The sequence below is a fragment of the Staurois parvus genome, unplaced genomic scaffold, assembly GCF_062004578.1.
Source record: "Staurois parvus isolate SC_StPar_1 unplaced genomic scaffold, SC_StPar_1.0 ptg000715l, whole genome shotgun sequence".
Lineage (NCBI taxonomy): Eukaryota > Metazoa > Chordata > Amphibia > Anura > Ranidae > Staurois > Staurois parvus.
In genome coordinates, this window is record NW_028318511.1 from 11,723,110 (window position 1) to 11,744,505 (window position 21,396).

Sequence of the window (21,396 nt, forward strand, 5' to 3'; positions counted from 1 at the left end):
TTCTTCCTTGGCTCTGACATGGCATATGACCATTAAATACAACCCTATTTTCTGAGTCACTATTATAGCATTGTAAGAAATATGCAGAAACAGGGATTCCCCCCATGGATATCTAGATATTAATGCATGGCAATCCTAGATTCCTTCAGAGCATAAAGCTTGCAGCATACACCATCTTGCAACAAACATGTTTAACAGTTATTTTTCCTTTCTCTACTGAAACATTTAAACCTAAAGCTTATCAGGCAGCCTCCTAGGAGGTACACCTACCACTACAACAATTTTTCTATTATTTTCAAGTGATTGACTATGGAAAATTCTGCTGTTATGATAGGCAGAAAGCTTTCAAAACTGTAGTGGTCGATCGACTGCAACAAAAGCAAATCTACTCCAACTCAGATCTCTATAAACCACTTAACATTCATTTCACAAAAGCGGCCTAGACCACCAACCTAAAAATTTAGAATAAGGATTTTCCTGACCTGGTGGATAAGGTACTGGAATGCTACAATAATACACACAGGTTACTTGTCCGTGAAACAGAGAGAAACTCGATACAAGTCCTATGTGCCATTCCTTATCAATAACACCTCACCCATTTCTTCAACATGTCCAAAACATGATCTCTTTTGCCTGACTCCAGTCCATCAACTGTGGCACTGCCCAAAAATTTCTACCTGCTTGGGATCAGCTAGAGAATGTCAACGGTAGGACAAACAGGACCATACCTATGTTAGTTTTATTCAGCTATGAATCCAATATTCACACCGCTGGCTAAACTATAAAAATCTCTTTCACAACAGATACACACATGCCTATTGACTGCAAGCTGGACCATGTTAAGGCAATGGACTTCACCCTTACCACCAACCATAGCAGAGATTAGAAACAAACTCAAAATTCTCTGGTACATAGACAAATTGCATGCTAAACTGCATAGCTCTACCCCTACCTAAAATTTCTTCAAAAGATGGAGGAGAACCTTCATTGTACATCTAATAAATCATTCCAAGATCATGCAGCTTATGTCCAGATTCAAATGTGATATGCAAGGGCCAATCTAAAGAATATACACTGCAGACAAACTTTATTCCTAAATCTCAACAAGGGATGAAACATATTACTATTAACAGCAGTCTCCCTTATTTTGTTCTTTATTTAATAAATATTTTATCTTTTCAGGGTTATAGGGTAGTCCTGTTGCCCCAGTAGGAGGGGATTTTTACCAGAGGAAATAGGACTCCATGTCTCCAGCTCTGATGGCATGTCTCATGTCTTTTGTATTTTTAACATATGAAAGGGTTGGATGGTTGTGGGATCTTCAGAGTATACATTGTAAATATACCAATGAATGCAGTTATGCTTTAATTAAAATATTCTGCAACTAGCCTAATCTTCTGTAGCAGCAGCACTCAGACTGAAAGAAGGAAAGTCTGTTCTAAGAACAAGTCAGATGTGCTGTGGTATACTGTGCTGTGAAGGGACATACTAACGGGAAGAGAATGATGATCTCATCAGACTGATGCTCCTTTACTGTCCAGTCACAAGCTTTGAGCAAGGAAGTGGCTAAGCTGTATTGCTGAACTGCTATAGAGTAGTCAGGTCACCTACCTGGAAGGGATATGTGGCAGGCCTGGGTTATTCACAGGACTGAAAGGAATACAGCTAATTTGTCAGGTGAAAAAGCTCCCAGAAAATCAGATTAGGAGACAAGGAAGGCAGAGAGAGCACGTGTGAAAACCAAAAAAAAATATAAATAAAAAAAAAGTGCACAAGCCTGTAAGTGCTCATAGCAACTAGTGATGCAATGCACTGATATATGAGCCACCGAAAATTCATTGGCCAAAAATAGGGTTATTGACATTTTGCCGATAGGAAAAAAAAGGTGCAGATAATTGACTTAAATGCAAAACTGCGTCCCATTAACTTCAATGCAGATTCTTCATAAGTGTTAATATTCATCTGTAAAAGGTGCCTACCATCATTATTCATATGCAATAAGAAAAGTCCTTCTTCTGTTCCCAAAGCAACTCTTTCTTGATCTAGGGGAAAAAAAAAACCAAACAAACATACTGTAAATTGCCACTCTCCAATCACTGTATTCTATTACCACTATGCAAAGGCTACTTAACCACTTCAAGTCCCCTTCCAGTCCAGGACATTTTTCAGTTTTCAGCACTGTCACATTTGGAATGACAATTACTCTGACATGCAATACTGTACCCAAATGCAAGTTTTATCATTTTTAAAACGGATATATTATAGCTTTCTTTTGTTGGCATTTAATCACCACTTTTTACATTATTTGTAATATAAACGAAAAAGACCAAAAAAAAAAACAAAAAAAACACACCCACATACTTCTTAGTGTCTGTTATAACATTTTTAAAATAATCTTTTTTTCTATAAATTTAAGCCAAAATGTACTTATTTAGGCTGTGTGAAATGAATATATACCATAGTTTGAACTTAAAAAAATGAACAACCCTGATGCACTGACTGCCCATCTCATTTCTTCAGGCCCTAAAATGGCAAAACAGTACAATCACTACACAAATGACTCATTTTTGGAAAATAGACAGGTCAAAGTATGTAATAAGAGCCATGGTGAAGTTTTAATTTTTTTGTCACAATATCATGACAAAAATTTGTAATTCTAAGTTATTACGCACACACGGCATAGACAATTACATCCCAAAATACATTCTGCCACGTCTCTCTCAAGTATAAGGATACCACATGTGAGAATTTTTCACAGCCTAGATGCATAGAGGGGCCAAAAATCCAAGGAGCACCTTCGTGTTCCAGGGGCATAAATTATAGATCTAATTTCTGGACTACATTTTTGGAGGCCCTGGAGCACCAGGACAGTGAAACACTCACAAAATGCAGTATTTTGAAAAGCAAACACTCCAAGGTATTTTCTGAAAGTCATAGTGAGTCTTGGGCCCAATATGTCAATATTTTGTGTGGCCACCATTATTTTCAAGTACTGCCTTAACTCTCTTGGGCATGGAATTCACCAGAGCTTCACAGGTTGCCACTGGAGTCCTCTTCCACTTCTCTATGAGGACATCATGGAGCTGGTGGATGTTAGAGCCCCACAGATGCTCAATAGGGTTTCGGTCAGGAGACATGCTTGGCCAGTCCATCACCTTTACCCTCAGCTTCTTAAGCAGGGCAGTGGTCGTCTTGGAGGTGTGTTTGGGGTTATGTTGGAATACTGCCCTAAGGGAGGGGATCATGCTCTGGTTCAGTATGTCACAGTACATGTTGGCATTCATGGTTCCCTCAATGAACTGTAGCTCCCCAGTGCCGTCAGCACTCATGCAGCCCCAGACCATGACACTCCAACCGCCATGCTTGACTGTAGGTAAGACACACTTGTCTTTGTACTCCTCACCTGGTTGCTGCCACACACACTTGACACCATCTGAGCCAAACACGTTTATCTTGGATTCATCAGACCACAGGACATGGTTCCAGTAATCCATGTCCTTAGTATGCTTGTCTTCAGCAAACTGTTTGCGGGCTTTCTTGTGCATCATCTTTAGAAGAGGCTTCCTTCTGGGACAAGAGTCATGCAGACCAATTTGATTCAGTGTGCGGCGTATGGTCTGAGCACTGACAGGCTGACTCCCCACCCCTTCAACCTCTGCAGAAATGCTGGCAGCACTCATACATCTATTTCCCAAAGACAACCTCTGGATATGACGCTGAGCAAGTGCACTCAACTTTTTTGGTCGACCATGGCGAGGCCTGTTCTGAGTGGAACCTGTCCTGTTAAACCGCTGTACGGTGTTGGCCCCCGTGCTGCAGCTCAGTTTCAGGGTCTTGGCAATTATTTTATAGCCTAGGCCATCTTTATGTAGAGCAACAATTCTTTTTTTCAGATCCTCAGAGAGTTCTTTGCCATGAGGTGCCATGTTGAACTTCCAGTGACCAGTATGTTATGGAATATAGAGAGTGAGAATGATAACACCAAATTTAACACACCTGCTCCCCATTCACACCTGAGACCTTGTTACACTAAGGAGTCCCATGACACCAGGGAGGGAAAATGGCTAATTGGGACCAATTTGGACATTTTCACTTAGGGGTGTACTCACTTTAGTTGCCAGCAGTTTAGACATTAATGGCTGTGTGTTAAGTTATTTTGAGGAGACAGCAAATTTACAGTTATACAAGCTGTACACTCAATACTTAACACTGCAGAATGACACTTTGCTACAATGTAGTCACATGAAAAGATATAAAATATTTACAAGAATGTGAGAGGTGTACTCACTTCTGTCAGATACTGTACTTACCTAGGCGGATGCAGGATCAGTCCGATGCTGCATGTGTCCCCTATCAGCTCTAAGGGTGATAACTCAGCGGTCATATGACTTCCTGATCGCCAAGTTCTCACAGCCACTCTGAGCAGAGAGCGGTGACTGTCAGTCACCGCTGTCTGCTCTGCCCCCGTGTGGAGGGATCAGCTGGCTCAGGTTCTCAGCGGCTCGCTGATAGGCTGACCCAGGTTCCAGTCCAGACTCTGGGGTGGATCCCGACTTTAAAGTCCGGATCTTTCCCCAGCCTGGACTGGCTGAGTGACATCAGCTGACAGCGGACTTCAGTCTGCGGTCAGCTGAAAATTGGTCACAGGAGTTCAGAATGAACTGCACACCTATGATCCACAGGAGAAGTACAGCCAAAAGAGCTTTGGCTGTACTCCTTTAACAGTCCAGGGTTAGTATAGGCAGAGGTAACACTGCACTCGTGTGGAAGCAATCAGGAAACCTGCTTCTGAATTACACTGGTCTGGAGACACTAGTATTGGTGTAGTGACATTTAGGGATAATGTTGCAGGCTTACTCTAGTGTGATGACAGAGACTGGTGTGGCAATGAGAAGGAGCACTGTTGCTGACATACACTGATCTGGTGACACTAATTAGTGTGGCAATGATCAGGGACAATATGACTGGAGTGACAGTGATCAGGGACGCTGTAACTGGTGTACTGTATAGTGCTAGCCACACTGTACTGCTCTGGAGAAGTGAGCAGGTTTTTGTTCACTATTATTGCTTATAAAGTGATGATCCCTGTATAAACAATGTGACTTTAACTGTGTTTGGCATCAATTCATGATGCCATTGTTTACTATTGCAATTGATATGATTGGCCACAGCTATTTTATGGTACAGGGCCATTGTGGTTGGCCCTGTACTGTGATCACTGTGACCAATCACATAGATCACAGTAGCAAGGAATGGTATCATGAATGACAGCCATTGTTTACTACTGGACATCACATGATACCAGGGCCAATCACAGCAGCCCAGTACCCTGATTGGTGATCCACTATTTTGAAAGCATGCATGAGTGGGCAGTGCAGGAGGACATACAGGTATGTCCATTCGCAATGTCGCTGCTCCTGTCTGGCCATTTATTTACATTGGCCAGATGGGAGGTGGCTAAAGCTAAACTTCATCATTCATTTAACTATAAATAGTTCATTTAGACCAAACTGATCCAAAAGGAACTATTTCATTCACTAACAGATGTGCCTGCTGTCAGTGCTGTATAAGCTAAGCATCACCAGCTTCACACAGTATACAGAATTGTGCTCCTTCAGCGTAATGGGGACTTCCCAAACTCAGAACAAAATCAAGTCTGGCTGAGTGCAGCTCAGCCATTCACAGGAAGGTTTGTATTTTTATGAATGAATACAAGGCTTCCTCTGATTGACTGAGGTGGGCAATCTCCAATCTGCAAGGAAGCCTTGCATTTACTGATAAAATACAAAGCTTCCTGTGAATGGCTGAGCAGCAATCTGTCCTGATTTTACCCGGGGAGCAGATGGGAAGTTACCATCTGGCTGCTGAAACACAGAGCTGTATACTGTATGTAGTTGAGTCTACATACAATGTATACAGTGCCGATAGGGGGCTAAAGCGTTCGTGAAGGAAAAAGTTTATTTGGACCAACTTGTTCCAAAATGAACTAAAGTTAACTGAAAGCTGAAGTTAAGATTTAAGTCTTTGTGGTAACAGCAGAAAAATATATGGATCAGTGTTGCTGTATATTTCAATATGTCAGTTGAGCAGTCAGTTAAATAGAACAGCCAAAAACACCTGTTTAGGGCACATTTTCTTTAAAGCTGAACTCTAGACAGATCTACAAAAACAAAGCAATTATGCAGCTCTGTATTCATTAATACATCCAAAAAATTATGGTTGAATGGAAGCAGTGTAAGTACCTGAAACTGACTTGATATCAGCCTCCTGCAGACCTGTAAAGTTTGGACTGAGGGTGGAAGAAGCAGCACAGTGAGACAATCTGTTTTGCTGTAGTGCCAAGTACATGCTGGTAGGAGAAGATAGAGGAGCCACAGAGATCTCATCTGTGCTGTGTATTGCTTCTCCTTTTCACCGTCCAGTCACAGGGTGTGTGTTGGGGGGGAAAAGTGCTGTGTGGCAGAGCTGTGTAAATCTCAAAACAGTATGGACAGAAATACAAATCCTTTGGCAGGTAAAACAGCTTCCTTATATGCATTTCATCTGTGTATTTAGGTATTTGCCTGGAGTTTAGCTCTAAACTTCTTCTCTCTGTGCTAACGGTAGAGAACAGAAATAAACTAAATTCAATTGTGATCCCATTACCTAGGATGGCTGCACACTGCGCTGTTCTTATTAGCGGCAATGCACTATCATAAGCTTCCTTCAGCAAACGGACCGAGCGGTCTTGTGGCTTCTGTTCATTCAGGAGTGACTTGAGCTCTTTCAGTACCTGAACCCATTTCTGCATATCCTCTTCAGTGTCTGCCAGCAGGAGCTGAGTGGATGTGGTGGGTGGGGATGAGAGCTGAAAGAAGGTCACCTGCAATACATGGAAATGAACATGCGAGTGCCATCAATGTCTGGAGTACTCGGAACCATGGATACATAAAACTCTGAATATATGTGCGAATAGTGAAAAAATACACAAACATAATTAGGGTATCAAAACTACCCAAAACAGTAGACATAGCTTTAAAATGAAATACAGTATTTGTTTTGACAAAAATATAGAATTAGGAGTGAGTGTACACATCTTACCCGGAATATACAAGGAATGTCTTTGGGGTTTGCATGAATCACATCAGACTCCAATACTGAACTGACTGAAAAATTATTGTCCCTTTAAAGAAATAAAAAAAGAACAAAAAGCAACTTAATCTCATTTAGTGGTAAATAAGTTTAAGGGTCCATTTACACGGGGCGCTCTACTGCAAGCCCTATGTAGTTCCGTGTTTTCTCGGCACAAGGATGCACAGGAGTTGCATGCATCCCCGTGCCAGCGTCCCATTCATTTCTACTGAGACATATGGCTGCACGGACACAGTTGCTGCATCCTAATAGGACATACAGATGAGTGAGGGTCCCTGAACACACCCTGTATGCGTACAGGGACCCACACCCTTAATATGGCATGCGGGCAAGTGCCGGTTCCCAAACACATACAGGGTGTGTTCAGGGACCCACATTCATTCTCATGTCATATGAGGACACAGAGGCTGTGTCCATGCAGCCATGGGTCCCAATACAAATGAATAGGATACTGGTACATGGATGCGTGCCACACCTGTGCATCCCCATGCTGAGAAAACACAGACCTGCACTGGGCCTGTAGCAAGGCACCATTCACATGGATCAATTTGCTCCATGGCCCAAGCAGGGCCGTCGTTTTACTGGCACGAGGATGCAAAAGTGCAGTGCACATCTCTGTGCCAGTGTCTCATTTTAGTCTATTGAGACATGCAGCTGTAGAGACACAGCCGCTGTGTACCTATGACATGCGGCTGCGGGTCCCCAAACTCACCTTGTGTGCCTTCAGAGACCTGCACCACCCACATGTCATATAGGGACACAATGGCTGTGACCATGCAGCCGCATGTCTCAATAGACTAAAATGGGACGCTGGCATGTTGATGCACAGGTGCTGTGTAAAAGATGGCCTGCGTGGGCCACGGAGCAAATCGCCCCATGTGAACAGGGCCTAAAGCACCTGTGTAAACCTGTGCGAATGGACCCCAAGTAGCAGGACAGTTAAAAAATATTGTGATTGTCTAATAGACTGCAAGCCCCTACCGTAATTGCAATAATGGGTTGCTGGGAAATTTAGGCTGACCATACACTATACAATCTGATTGTAAAATTGCCATTAGATCTATCAACTATGAAACACAAGAGCCTACATGATTCAGTACTAAATGAATAGATTGTTTAGGTTCTCAAATTACATTTAGTTATGGTAAAACTAAAGGAAATTGTACAGGATTGTACAAGCAGATTGTAGAGTGCATGGCCAACTTTATGAGTCCAACAGTGTTGCTTACCTCAATAGAAGAATATTGCTAGTGCTATTGCTGCTCACCTTTCAAAAGGCTAGTTCGCTGGCTCCTTTTCATGGCAGTACACCGTGAATCACTATTCTGAGCAAGTACATAGATCAGAAAAGTCATAAGGCCTTATTTTTCAGTCAGTGACACACAGTATTGATGCAAAAAGGTCAGCCAAGCAACTAACGTTTTCAAGTTAGGAAGGCAGCAATCACAGCCTTCATGTTTCTCTGAAGACAAGCATTCTTTAAGATGAGCCACTAATGCAGAAATCAAAGCTCAACAATCCCCTATGCTGCCATCTCTTACTTGAACCAGTCTGTTTTTTTAACTATTTATTTCCACTTTACAAAGTCAAACAGAAATAGACAATCCATCTAGGAAGCAGATGATGACTACCAAGTATCAATAAACCAACATGTGAATAGCCCCATTGGACCCCTATACCAACCCATGAGAAAATTACAGCCTGTTATCTCTGTGGGACTGAGGGGCTCATATAACACAGATGACAGATAGCTGCAGGCAAGAGCATAATACAGTGGATATAAAAAGTCTATACACCCCTGTTAAAATGGCAGGTTTCCGTGATGTAAAAAATGAGACAAAGGTAAATCATTTCAGAACTTTTTCCACCTTTAATGTGACCTATAAACTGTACAACTCAGTTGAGCAACAAACTGAAATCTTTTAGGTGGAGGGAAGTAAAAATAAAAAACAAATAATATGGTTGTATAAATGTCCGCACCCTTAAACTAATACTTTGTTGAAGCACCTTTTGATTTTATTCCAGCACTCAGTCTTTTTGGGTATGAGTCTATCAGCATGGCACATTTTGACTTGCCAATATCTGACCATTCTTCCTTGCAAAAACACTCCAAATCTGTCAGATTGTGAGGACATCTCCTGTGCACAGCCCTGTTCAGATCACCCCACAGATTTTTGATCGGATTCAGGTCTGGGTTCTGGCTGGGCCATTGCAAAACTTTCATTTTCTTCTGGTGAAGCCATTCCTTTCTTGATTTGAATGTATGCTTTGGGCCGTTGTCATGCTGAAAGATGAAGTTCCTCTTCATGTTCATCTTTCCAGCAGAAGCCTGAAAGGTTTGTGCGAATATTGTCTGGTATTTGGAACTGTTCATAATTCCCTCTACCTTGACTAAGATCCCAGTTCCAGCTGAAGAAAAACAGCCCCAAAGCATGATGCTGCCACCACCATGCTTCACTGTGGGTATGATGTTCTTTTGGTGATGTGCAGTGTTTTTGCGCCAGACATATCTTTTAGAATTATGGTCATAAAGTTCAACCTTGCTTTCATCAGACCATAACACATCTTGTCACATACTTTTGGGAGACTTCAGATGTGTTTTTACAAAATTTAGCCGGGCTTGGATGTTGTTGTTCTTAAGAAAAGGCTTCCATCTTGCCACTCTACCCAGCCCAGATATATGAAGAATATGGGAGATTGTTGTCACATGTACCACACAGCCAATACTTGCCAGATATTCCTGCAGCTCCTTCAGCATTGCTGTAGGCCTCTTAGTAGCCTCCCAGACCAGATTCCTTCTCATATTTTCATCAATTTGGAGGAATATCCAGTTCTTGATAATGTCACTGTTGTGCCATATTTTCTCCACTTGATAATGACTGTCTTCACTGTGTTCCGTGGTATATCTAATGCCTCGGACACTCTTTTACTGACAGATACCTTTTAACAATGAGATCCGTCTGATGCTTTGGAAGCTCTCTGCGGACCATAGCTTTTACTGTAGGATGTGACTAAGAAAATGTCAGAAAAGACCTGAACTTTATTTGGGGTAATCAGAGGCCCTTTAAATGATGGCAGATGTGTACGGATTCTTATTTAACATGACTTTGAATGTGATTGCTTATTTCTTAACACAGCTACATCTCCAGTTATAAGAGGGTGTGCACACTTCTGAAACCACATTATTTTAGTTTTTTATGTTTACTCCCCCCCTAAAAGATTTGTTTGTTATTGAATTGTACAGTTTATAGGTCACATTAAAAGGTGGAAAAAGTTCTGAAATTATTTATCTTTGTCCCATTTTTTTACATCACAGAAACCTGACATTTTAACAGTGGTGTGTAGACTTCTTATATCCACTGTATAACCACACTGACATACAAAGTGCTTATGAGACAAGACATCTCAAGCCATCATGTGCAGTGTAATGTAAAGCAGACACTTTTCTGGATTGGTTCTGGGAAAGTTATGACACTAGTGCTAGGAACATATTGTGAGGTAATAAATGGTGCAATTAGCGTTTAAAGGTTATGTATAAAAAGTTATAAGATTGTCTTTTTTTATCACATTCTTACATAATAAAGTTGACATTTTGCAAACAGCACCAATCCCATTATATATGATGAGTATTTAGTGGTGATTGAAGAAATGACTACCGTATATATTCCCATCAGATGGCACTTTCTTTGCTGAAAATTTTAACGAAAGATATGCTTACAGATCATTTATTTTATAAGATAGAATAAAAGCATTTATTACTCCCCATCAAAACAGTAAACAGTGGGAAAATGCACACAGAAAACCAAGATTGGTAGTGTGCACATTTGACACCAGGATATTGCACTCTGGTACAAACCTCATGTCAATGGCCTGTAGAATTGTGTTTGCTTGATTGTTGACATCGTATACGAAGATCTTGAAATCACTTATGATTACGTAGGATCTCTGCCATCCCTTCTTTACTCCAGCTGGCTTGGGGACCTAAATACAGATTTTATTAGTTATACGCACAGACACACTGGTATTTACTAAAGCTGGAGAGTGCAAAATCAGGCTGACTTCTACACAGAAACCAATAAGCTTCTAGGTTTTATTGCCAAAGCTAAACTGAACAAGCTGAGGTTAGAAGCTGATTGGTTTATATGCAGAAGTGAGCCTGATTTTGCACGGTTTAGCTTTAGTAAATAAACCCCACTATTTTACAGGCTGTATACATCATCTCACGTCAAATCTTTTGGAAAAGTTACGATAATAAAGTGGGACTATATAGACACAGATCATTGCACATATAGCACCAATTTTATACATTTGCTTAGTATTGATACTCAAAAGTAGATTTCCTGGACAATTCTATTTCTAGCTACTGTGTTCTACTAAAATTTTAGCTGTAGAAATCAATCATCCAGCTCAATATACTGGAAAAGTCAGGTATTGCAAAATGACCAAAAACAGAAACAGTTTCTGTATTAGGATCATTTTATTTCCATGATTAACTGTCCGCTGGCAATGCACTATAAAATGGTAGGAAGGGAAAGCACTTCAGTTTCTATGGCTTTCAAAGAAGATAATGGTGGAGGAGCTTGATCCCTGTAAAACTATTCAATTAAGACAGGCAGCAGCACCTTGGAACAAGCTAATAAACTTACTTCAATGCATGCAAAGCCAGTCCTTTTAAAATGACTCCAGGATGTCAGATTCAGATCTTCAGTCACTAAGGTGGTGATGTGGAACATAGTATGAGTGTAGCATTAACAGAGCAGCACATTTGTAGGCAGGCATAGTAGTCCCGTAGATGATGAGCTGTGGGCATGGCTACAGACATTTGTATTAAGGGGGGACAGATTAACTGAAGCCTCTCAAAGCCACACAGTGATTTTTTTTCCCCCACATAGTGTGAAAGTTTTTAATGTCAGGTAAACATTGTGTAGGCTTCTAGAACAATTATACACTTTTCTTAGACTAGGTTCACAACAATTCAGTTTGCGTTTTATCCGTTTCTGCAGTGCTTTTTGTGGTGTGTTTTTGCACATGTGGTTTTTTAATTTTTTTTTCTTGTTGCAAGGCAGATTAAAAAATTAACAAAAACGCATCAAACACACACTACATGCCTTTCTGTAGCATTTCCATTGAAGTCTATAGAACCAAAATCACAACTTTTTGCTTTTAAAAAAGTCCCTGTCCCTTTTCGAAAAACGCATCGGGGAAAACACGGAGACGTGAACGTGTCCCATAGGAAATCATGTTAAATTGACTGCAGTGCGTTTCTGCAAAACGCTTCGTAAAACGCTTAGGTGTGAACCTAGTGTTATGGATCACAGGAGTTCAATTAGTTCTGAACTCCTGTGACCCATTTTCAGACAACAGCAAGCTAAAGCCCACTGATGTCAGAGAGCCGGTCTGGGCTGTAAAAAGGCTCCAACCATATGGTAGATATCCACCCAGAAGCCTGGACGAGCACCTGGCTCAGCCTCTCAGTGATCCACGAGAGTCTGAGCCAGTCCCTCCACGACCCAGTGCTCCAGTGTGCGATGGAAGGGCAGAGCAAAGAGTCGGAGACTGCTCTTAGCAGAGGGGGAGGACTGAGCAATCAGCGGTGTTTGATCGCTCAGTTCTCAGTGCAGAGGCATTGAGGGACAGATGAAGCATTGGATCAATTCTGCATCCACCTAGATAAGTATACATTTTTTTTTTAAGTCCATACTTCTTTTTCAAAGGAAAGCTGTACTGAAAGAATATGTAAGTTAACCAATGGAAGAAGGATATGTATTGCATGTTCTCCCATCTTCCAGTTCCTCTTGTTTTGCACTTTTATTTATTTTTTTAATTGTGTAGTTTGCTTTAGGTTAAGCCGTGCTTTACAGTGTTGGCACATTTACATTCTAGTAAAGCCCTGCAATACAGAGGATTTACCCAAGATGGCCATTACTTTCCAGAGCAACTTTACAACAGTTGCACATTACATGGATAAACCTGCACAATGTATATATGTTGTAACAGGCATGAGTCACTCATAATCCTGTCCAATCTTAACAAGAGGTAAAGATAAAATTTTACATACGGGGTTGAAAGTATTAGAGCCTCATGTGAGGATTAAGGAAGGCAGTTATCTGTTAAAAATTAGACTTTTAAAAAAAAAAAAACACAAACATTTATATCAACCTTGGTGGATGCAGCATCGACCTGATGAGGCATCTATCCCCTCCCTCCAGCTCTGCAGTAAGATCTGCACGATCAAACTGATCACTCAGTTCTCCCTCTCTACTCTGAGCAGAGAGCCGTGACAGTCAGTCACTGGAGTGCCGAGCTGTGGAGGGGGTGGAATGGCTGGTTCAGGCTCTCAGTTATTGATCCTTGCAATAATATAGATTGTTTAGGAGGGTCTTGCTAGATAAGAAGAGTACCCTTCCTGCTGATCTCCAAATTCGAATATCCTCTAACTTTGATACAGAAGTTTTTTTGGGTCTGTTTGGGCAAAGACAAAATTATATGCTCTGGCACATTGCTTCCAGGTTTGAAATGCCTGTGACGTGGGAGGTTTGGTTAGCTCACTTCATCGTCACCATTAAAGACTTTTAAAATATAGCGAGTTTTTGGGCCAAACACCTATAGCATAGTCTTGAAAGGCCTTCCATCTAATATATATGCCTATAGCAGGACCATTTAGGTAACAGTAATTCTGTACTTGGGGGTTATAGAAACTTGCCTTAGTATAGGTCAATTAGGCAGCTCCGGCCAGTAGAGAACAATGAACTATTTGTTTATCTCTGAATTCTAATATTTTCTGGCTTTGATATATATTTTTTTCTGGGTTTGTTCTAGCAATGACAAATCCTATGCCCTGGCACAATGTTTCCAGGTTTGAATTGCCTGTGAGGTGGATGTTTGGTTAGTTCAGCTTATCTTCACCATCAAAAACCTAAATTTAGTTTTTTGGCCAAACCTATAGATCTAGAAAAGAAGCAACATAGCACAGTCTTGAAGGTCTCTGATTTGGTATGAAGAGCTATAGCAGGATCTTACAGGGTCAAGTAATCATGTACAGTGTGGAAGCCCTGAAGCATGACTCTAGGGGTTATCTAACCATAGTGGGTTCGACTGCCAGATGCAGTATCCCACCTCAATGCCCACTACCAAGAAAAGCATAAGTGAGATATGATCTGAGAAAGCCCTTGGTAAGTATTCCACAGTTCATAACACATACAATCTGGAAAAGGTGTGGTATGTCTCTGAGTAACAGGAATATTTTTGGGTACTGAGGCTTTTCCATCTCCAGACATGTAGGATGCATATCTATCAAAACAGGTTGCTAAGGAAAGTAATTAGCGAGAAGTACCCCTCAGGAAAAAAAAAAAAAAATTATATATATATATACACATATATATATATATATATATATATATATATATATATACATACAGTTGTGACCAAAATTATTCAACCCCCAATGCTGTAAAGGGGTTTAGGGACTATAGTGTACATTTGGAATTGTATTCAGAATCAAATCCTACAAGGACGTTGTAACTACCCAAATGCAACTAAAATGACATCAATTGTTTATGTAATACAGTAGTAAATGGTTCTTATGTGGTTTCTTCATTGCCACAATTATTCAACCCCTTAAAGACTACCACTCTGAAGAACAGAGGTTCATACAGGTGCTTTCCATCAGGTATTGAAAACACCTGTGGATGTCACCGAGCAGCAATCAAGCATAATAAGCACCAATTAGGCAGCTTTAAAATGACTGTGATACTCAGCTCCTTCTAGACATTTACTGGTGTGGTTACAAACATGGTGAAGGCAAGAGAATGGTCCAGGAAGACAAGAGAAGAGGTGATTTCTCTTCACAGGAAGGGCAATGGCTATAAGAAGATTGCAAAGATGTTAAACATACCAAGAGACACCTTAGGAAGCATCATTCGCAAATTCAAGGCAAAGGGCACTGTTGAAACGCTACCTGGTCGTGGCAGAAAGAAGATGCTGACTTCGACTGCTGTGCGCTACCTGAAGCGTAGAGTGGAGAGAAGTCCCCGTGTGACTGCTGAGGAACTGAGAAAAGATTTGTCAGATGTGGGTACAGAAGTTTCAGCCCAGACAATAAGACGCACACTGCGTAATGAAGGCCTCCGTGCCAGAACTCCCAGGCGTACCCCCTTGCTGTCTCCAAAGAATAAGAAGAGTCGACTGCAGTATGCCAAAAGCCATGTGGACAAACCACAAAAGTTGTGGGATAGTGTTCTGTGGACTGATGAAACAAAATTAGAACTGTTTGGGCCCATGGATCAACGCTATGTTTGGAGGAGGAAGAACAAGGCCTATGATGAAAAGAACACCTTGCCTACTGTGAAGCATGGTGGAGGGTCAATCATGCTTTGGGGCTGTTTTGCTTCTGCAGGTACAGGGAAGCTTCAGCGTGTGCAAGGTACCATGAATTCTCTTCAGTACCAGGAGATATTGGATGGAAACGTGATGCAGTCCGTCACACACCTGAGGCTTGGGAGACGTTGGACCTTTCAACAGGACAATGATCCCAAGCATACCTCCAAGTCCACTAGAGCATGGTTGCAGAGGAAAGGCTGGAACATTTTGGAGTGGCCATCGCAGTCACCAGACTTAAATCCGATTGAGAACCTCTGGTGGGACTTAAAGAAAGCAGTTGCAGTGCGCAAGCCTAAGAATGTGACTGAACTGGAGGCCTTTGCCCATGAAGAATGGGCGAAGATACCCGTAGATCGCTGCAAGACACTTGTGTCAAGCTATGCTTCACGTTTAAAAGCTGTTATAACTGTAAAAGGATGCTGTACTAAGTACTAAGATTGAATGTCACTTGGGGGTTGAATAAAACTGATAATGCTGTGAGCACAGAAAAGACATTTGTGGTTATTTCATTATAACTGTTATGTTATATTTGTCTGACCTACAAGTGCCTCTTTAATGTAAATGTAAGCAAGATGACTGAATGATCAAAAGCAATGTCAAACTGGCCAAAACACTCAATTTCAGTGGGGGTTGAATAATTTTGGTCACAACTGTATACACACACACACACACATACATACATACACACATACATATACACACAAGTGTTTTTGAATGGTATAGGTGGTTAAGGTGGTGTGAGAAGATGACATAAGACTTCAATGACATAAGAAGTGGGCAGCCAAAAACGCAAAGGAAGGATGTAAATGTGGACAGTGCGTGAACCCTTGTACTCTCAAATTGAAGATTGAGTGTGTAAACGATGGCAGAAAAATTGGACATAAACAGGGAAACAGTGTGGCAGATTCTAATGGAGGATTTGGGAATGAGAAAGATTTCTGCAAAGATGGTACGTCGAATCTTGACAGAAGTACGTTGTTTTCAAATTTCATCCGATCTTTTGAAGAATGCAGACGTACTTAACATTTTGTTTTTAAAAGTCCATTCCGGGAATTAAATGATCACACCTCATACGTACATACATGCAAACACACTGGTCAGGGGATCTATAATAATTTGTTTAATTTAAATTTTAGTTTAGAACAAGTGCCTACACACAAGGTACTTGTAGACATGACCTATCCAGAAATACAAGCTCTATAAAACAACAATATTGCTCTCTGTAAATATTTACTTCGTATAAATTGGTGGTCAAAAACAGATAATTCATGTGTAATATAGAAGAATGAAGAGGAAAATACCCACTGATAAGTATCCTTCCAGAGCTGTTCCACTTCCAGTCCTTGGATCCACTCCATATATCTTCTTAGTCTGACTAGGTGGAGAAGGGCAGATATTGGCACCCTCCCGACATGACACATGGCACATGTAGCCACAAACTATACACATAAAATAAACAGTTAGATTGGTCTCACTTTATACTGTATTTTTATTTTTTGCTTTGTTGTGTTCCTCACCTTCACAGCACAATCCTTGCCGTGCCACTCCAACCATAACAGAGGTACAGCGCAGACACTTTGTTGGAGATGTGAAATTTTTCACTTTAAAAGCATGTGACTTAGGCTGTAACACAAATGTTCATACATGAAGTGAGAAATTCTGCAGACATTTTTAAAGAATAGAAAATTACTGAAAGCTTGTAGCTTAGCCCTCTGGTAGTAAAAGGGCTTGTACTGTCTAGCACTTTGACTGCAGTAGCAAGCATATGGTGTATCAGCATAGCACTGGCCTGTGAAATTGAAGGGTGACATGCTAAAGTAAGAAGCAACCATTTTGTTGAACTCCGTTCCCCCTCCAGGTGCTGAGGTGTAGCACGTTCACCCTCAAATACACAGTATTATAAAGCTACAGTGTTAAGTTCTTTAGGACAAAAAGGGAGGTAAACATATTTAATAGGCAGTAAGAGGTGAAGGAAGATACAGTGGGTATAGAAAAGAAAAATTAAATTTTCTTGATTTGCAACCTGAAATGAAGACAGACATCGTTTTTGTTTTATCCAGCTGTACTCAGTGAAACTTAGAACATTAAAGTTAAAGATATAACACCAACATGTCAGGAAAAAAAAAAAAGTCAAAAACAGAATTACTGGGTTGGAAAAAGGATCACCCCCTTGTGTCAGTATTTTGTTGAACCACCTTTTGCTTTAATTACAGCCTTTAGCCTGTTGGGATATGTCTCTACTAACTTTGCACATCTAGACTTTGCAATATTTGCCCACTATTCTTTGCAGAACTGCTCAAGTTCAGTTAAATTTGATGGTGACTGTTTGTGGACTTCAGTCTTCAAGTCATTCCACAGATTTTTAATGGGGTTTAGGTTTGGGCTCTGACTAGGCCCTGCAAGGACATTCACTTTTTCTCCTTCAACCACTGTGTGATCATTTTTGTTGTGTGCTTTGGGTCATTGTCATGTTGGAAGGTAAACTTTCTTCCCATTGACAACTTTCTGGCAGAGGGCAGCATTTTCCTCAAGAATTGGACGGTATCTTGCCCCATTTTTCCTTATATCCTGACAAGTGCTCCAGTCCCTGCTGCAGAGAAACACCCCCATAACAGGATATTACCACCTCCAAGCTTTACTGAAGGAATGGTGTTATTTGGATGGTGAGCTGTACTGGATTTCCGCCAGACATATCGTTTAGTGTTGAGGCCAAATAATTCAGTTTTAGTGTCATCTGACAAGAACATCTTTTTCCATGTGGGCTCAGAATCTCCAAGGTGCATTTTGGCAAAGCTCAGTCGTGACTGCATGAGGCCTTTCTTGAGGTGTGGCTTGTTTCTTGCAACCCTCCCATACAAGGCACATTTGTGGAGAATTAATGGAATGCGTACCTGATGCATAGGCCACATCCATACAGGTGTGCCTGATGCCTGGGCGGCATCTGTACATGTGTGCCTGATGCCAGGGTAGCATCTGTACATGCGTGCCTGATGCTTAAGCCACACCCGTACATGCCTACCTGATTACCTGATGCTTGGGCCACACCCATACATGCATACCTGATGCTTGGGCCACACCCGTACATGCTTACTTGATGCTTGGGCCGCACCCATACATGCATACCTGATGCTTGGGCCACACCCGTGCATGCTTACTTGATGCTTGGGCCACACCTGTACATGCACACTTAAATGCATACTAACAGACTGCATACCTACACTTGCGTGACCTGCATAAAATTGCAAACTTACATAGCATACTTGTGTGAACTAGGTACTAGTATAATTTGCAAACTTACATGTCTATGTACCTGCATAGTTGCATGCTTGCTTGCCTGTGCAATCGCAAAAATGTAAACCAAGATGACTATGGACATATCTCTGCAGGATTGCATAGTTAGGCGACAATGTAGTTGCTGCTTTTTTTTTTTCTTTTACTTATAGTCCCAAAATAGGTAGCCAGTAGAGAGGTAGGTACACCACCCTGGAGTCCAGTGTTCGCGTTTCACGATACCAGTGGTGTCAAGGGTAACTGGACCACTGTGTTTGTCTGGCATTGCAGCTAATCCTCGTGGCGGAGCTGCAATGGACTATGACAACATTACCCTGTGTGCACCTGATCTAGTCTAAACTTGGACTCTAATCAGGGTCAAGCCCTGGATATTGCTTGGAGGGGAGACTGCCTGGGTATACCAGGTGTTGTAAGCATTTTCCCTCCAGAGTCTGAGATGGATGTGTTTTGAGAATTATCTCGGGCAGAGGATGCTAGGGCAGTCTATGCGGCGATTTGAGTCACTTAACAGGTTCGCAGGCACTAAACCAAACGGGTGTGAGGTTTATCCTAGGTTTCATTGCACTAGACATAGGTCTAGACATCCTCCTGTTTCAGATGGGATCAGTCCAATTAGTGGTGGCTGCTCTGCAAGAGATAGATTTCGGGTGTTGATAGCTCTTAAAGTGTTACTAAACCCAGGACCCTGAATTCACTATATCTGGTCTCCAACAGAACACAGAACATGGATATGCAGTTCTTTTAGTAAATATAAACTACTAAATACCTTTTCTCATCAGCAGTTAGAGCAGTCTTGTGACTTCTATCAGTGTCCAGCAGAGCACTGGTTAAAGCTTGTAGGAGTTTTCATTCTCCTCTAGGAGGATGCAGAACCCCTGACCTCTGTCCAGACAGTGCTGAGTGTGTTGAACACATGCACTCTCCCAAGAAAAAAAAACAAAAAAACACCTCTCTAGCAATATACACCAGACCTAGCATGTGTGGAGTGACACCAAACCTCTGTTCTATCAGGAGATATTTAGGAGAGAATGGAAGAAGGGGAGGTTAAACCAGAACACCACTGGTTTATCGTGAAAAGCGAACACTGCCAGATTACCCCTCCTCGAATCAACTGGACTCGAAGGCGGTGCACCTGCCTTTTTGCTGGCTACCTCTTTTGGGACTCAAAGTAAGAAAAAAAAAAAAAAGGCAGCAACTACATTGTCACCTAACTATGTAATCCCGCAGAGATATATGTCCATAGCCATCTTGGTCTACAGTTTTGCAATCTCACAGGCAAGCAAGCATGCAGCTATGCAGGTACATAGGCATGTAAGTATGCAAGTTATACCAGTACCCAGTTCACACAAGTATGCATGCAAGTATGTAATTTATGCAGTTCATGCATGTGTAGGTATGCGGTCTATGTTAGTATTCATTTAAGTATGCATGTATGGATGCGGCCCAAGCATTGGGTACGCATATACGGATGCGGCCCAAGCATTGGGCACACATGCAACTTAAGCATCAGGTACGCATGTACAGATGTGCCCAGGCATCAAGTACGCACATACAGATGCAGCCTAAGCGTCAGGCACGCACGTACCGATGCTGCCCCGGCATCAGGCATGCATGTACAAATGTGGCCTAAGCATCAGGCACGCACGTACGGATGCGGCCTAAGCATCAGGAATGCATATACAGATGCGGCCTAAGAATCAGGAATGCATATACAGATGCGGCCTAAGCATCAGGAATGCATATACAGATGCGGCCTAAGCATCACGTATGTATGCACTAATGCATGTACAAATGTAGTTTATTCAATATAGAGTTCACAAAACTATGCAGGTATGCATGCAATATTGTAATACCATGCTGCAGCTGTCCCGCTTTCTAGAATCATATGGTTTCAAAGAACTGCATCAAAATTAAATGCATTGGTTCCATGCTAGGCAAACACATATGTAACAAACAGCCTGAATGCAGCCTCCATGCTGCTTCAGTGCAGCTAAATATAAGGTCCTGTAGATCAAGAGCAAATGCACTTAAAGGAGTTGAGTCTCCAGAATAGTTAATACCCCTGCAGGGGTGTGTCAAAAACAATTGTACAAGCCCTCCGGGATTATGCAGGCTAATGCAGGGTACAACAATGTCCTGTCTGGTCATGCAACTCCCCAAAAGGAAATAATTACACACCATCATCCAGTCATAGACTGTTGTTTCTCAGGAGCTTCACAAACCGCCAGCTACATGGGATTACAAACACAAGCTAAAAGGGCTGCCATCTACTTCTTGCCTCCATTGCCCCAGTGTAGGCTATAGAGAGAGGCCCCACATGACCTTTAGTGGCTGGAGGAGAAACTGCAGCCCAATTCTCCCTTAGAGACACACACAGCATAGCCTGGCTAGCTCAACAGCACACTGCCCCCAGTGGCTACCGAGAGAATGACAAGTCCGATTTTTCAAAGAAACACTGAAAATGCAAACTTACCATTCCTGCTGCAGGACCCTAAATCATAACAGGAGTCCAACCTTCACCCATCACGTCGGGCTTTGTCATGCAGACCTTCAAGGTCCCCATATTGTGGGGCCACTGCTGCGGACCTGTACACC

The 21,396-nt window shown here is 41.7% G+C and overlaps 1 protein-coding gene across 1 annotated transcript in view; it reads right to left on the reverse strand.

Moving 5' to 3' along the window:
* CDC42BPG (CDC42 binding protein kinase gamma) overlaps nt 1–21,396 on the reverse strand; it is a 188,035-nt gene that overhangs the window by 25,421 nt on the left and 141,218 nt on the right. The window contains exons 24-29 of the mRNA XM_089653608.1: nt 17,028–17,133; nt 16,816–16,949; nt 10,988–11,112; nt 7,081–7,162; nt 6,646–6,862; nt 1,980–2,042 (exon numbers count right to left, since the gene is read on the reverse strand). Coding sequence (XP_089509734.1) covers nt 1,980–2,042; nt 6,646–6,862; nt 7,081–7,162; nt 10,988–11,112; nt 16,816–16,949; nt 17,028–17,133 — 727 coding nt within the window. The remainder of the gene's footprint in view (nt 1–1,979; nt 2,043–6,645; nt 6,863–7,080; nt 7,163–10,987; nt 11,113–16,815; nt 16,950–17,027; nt 17,134–21,396) is intronic.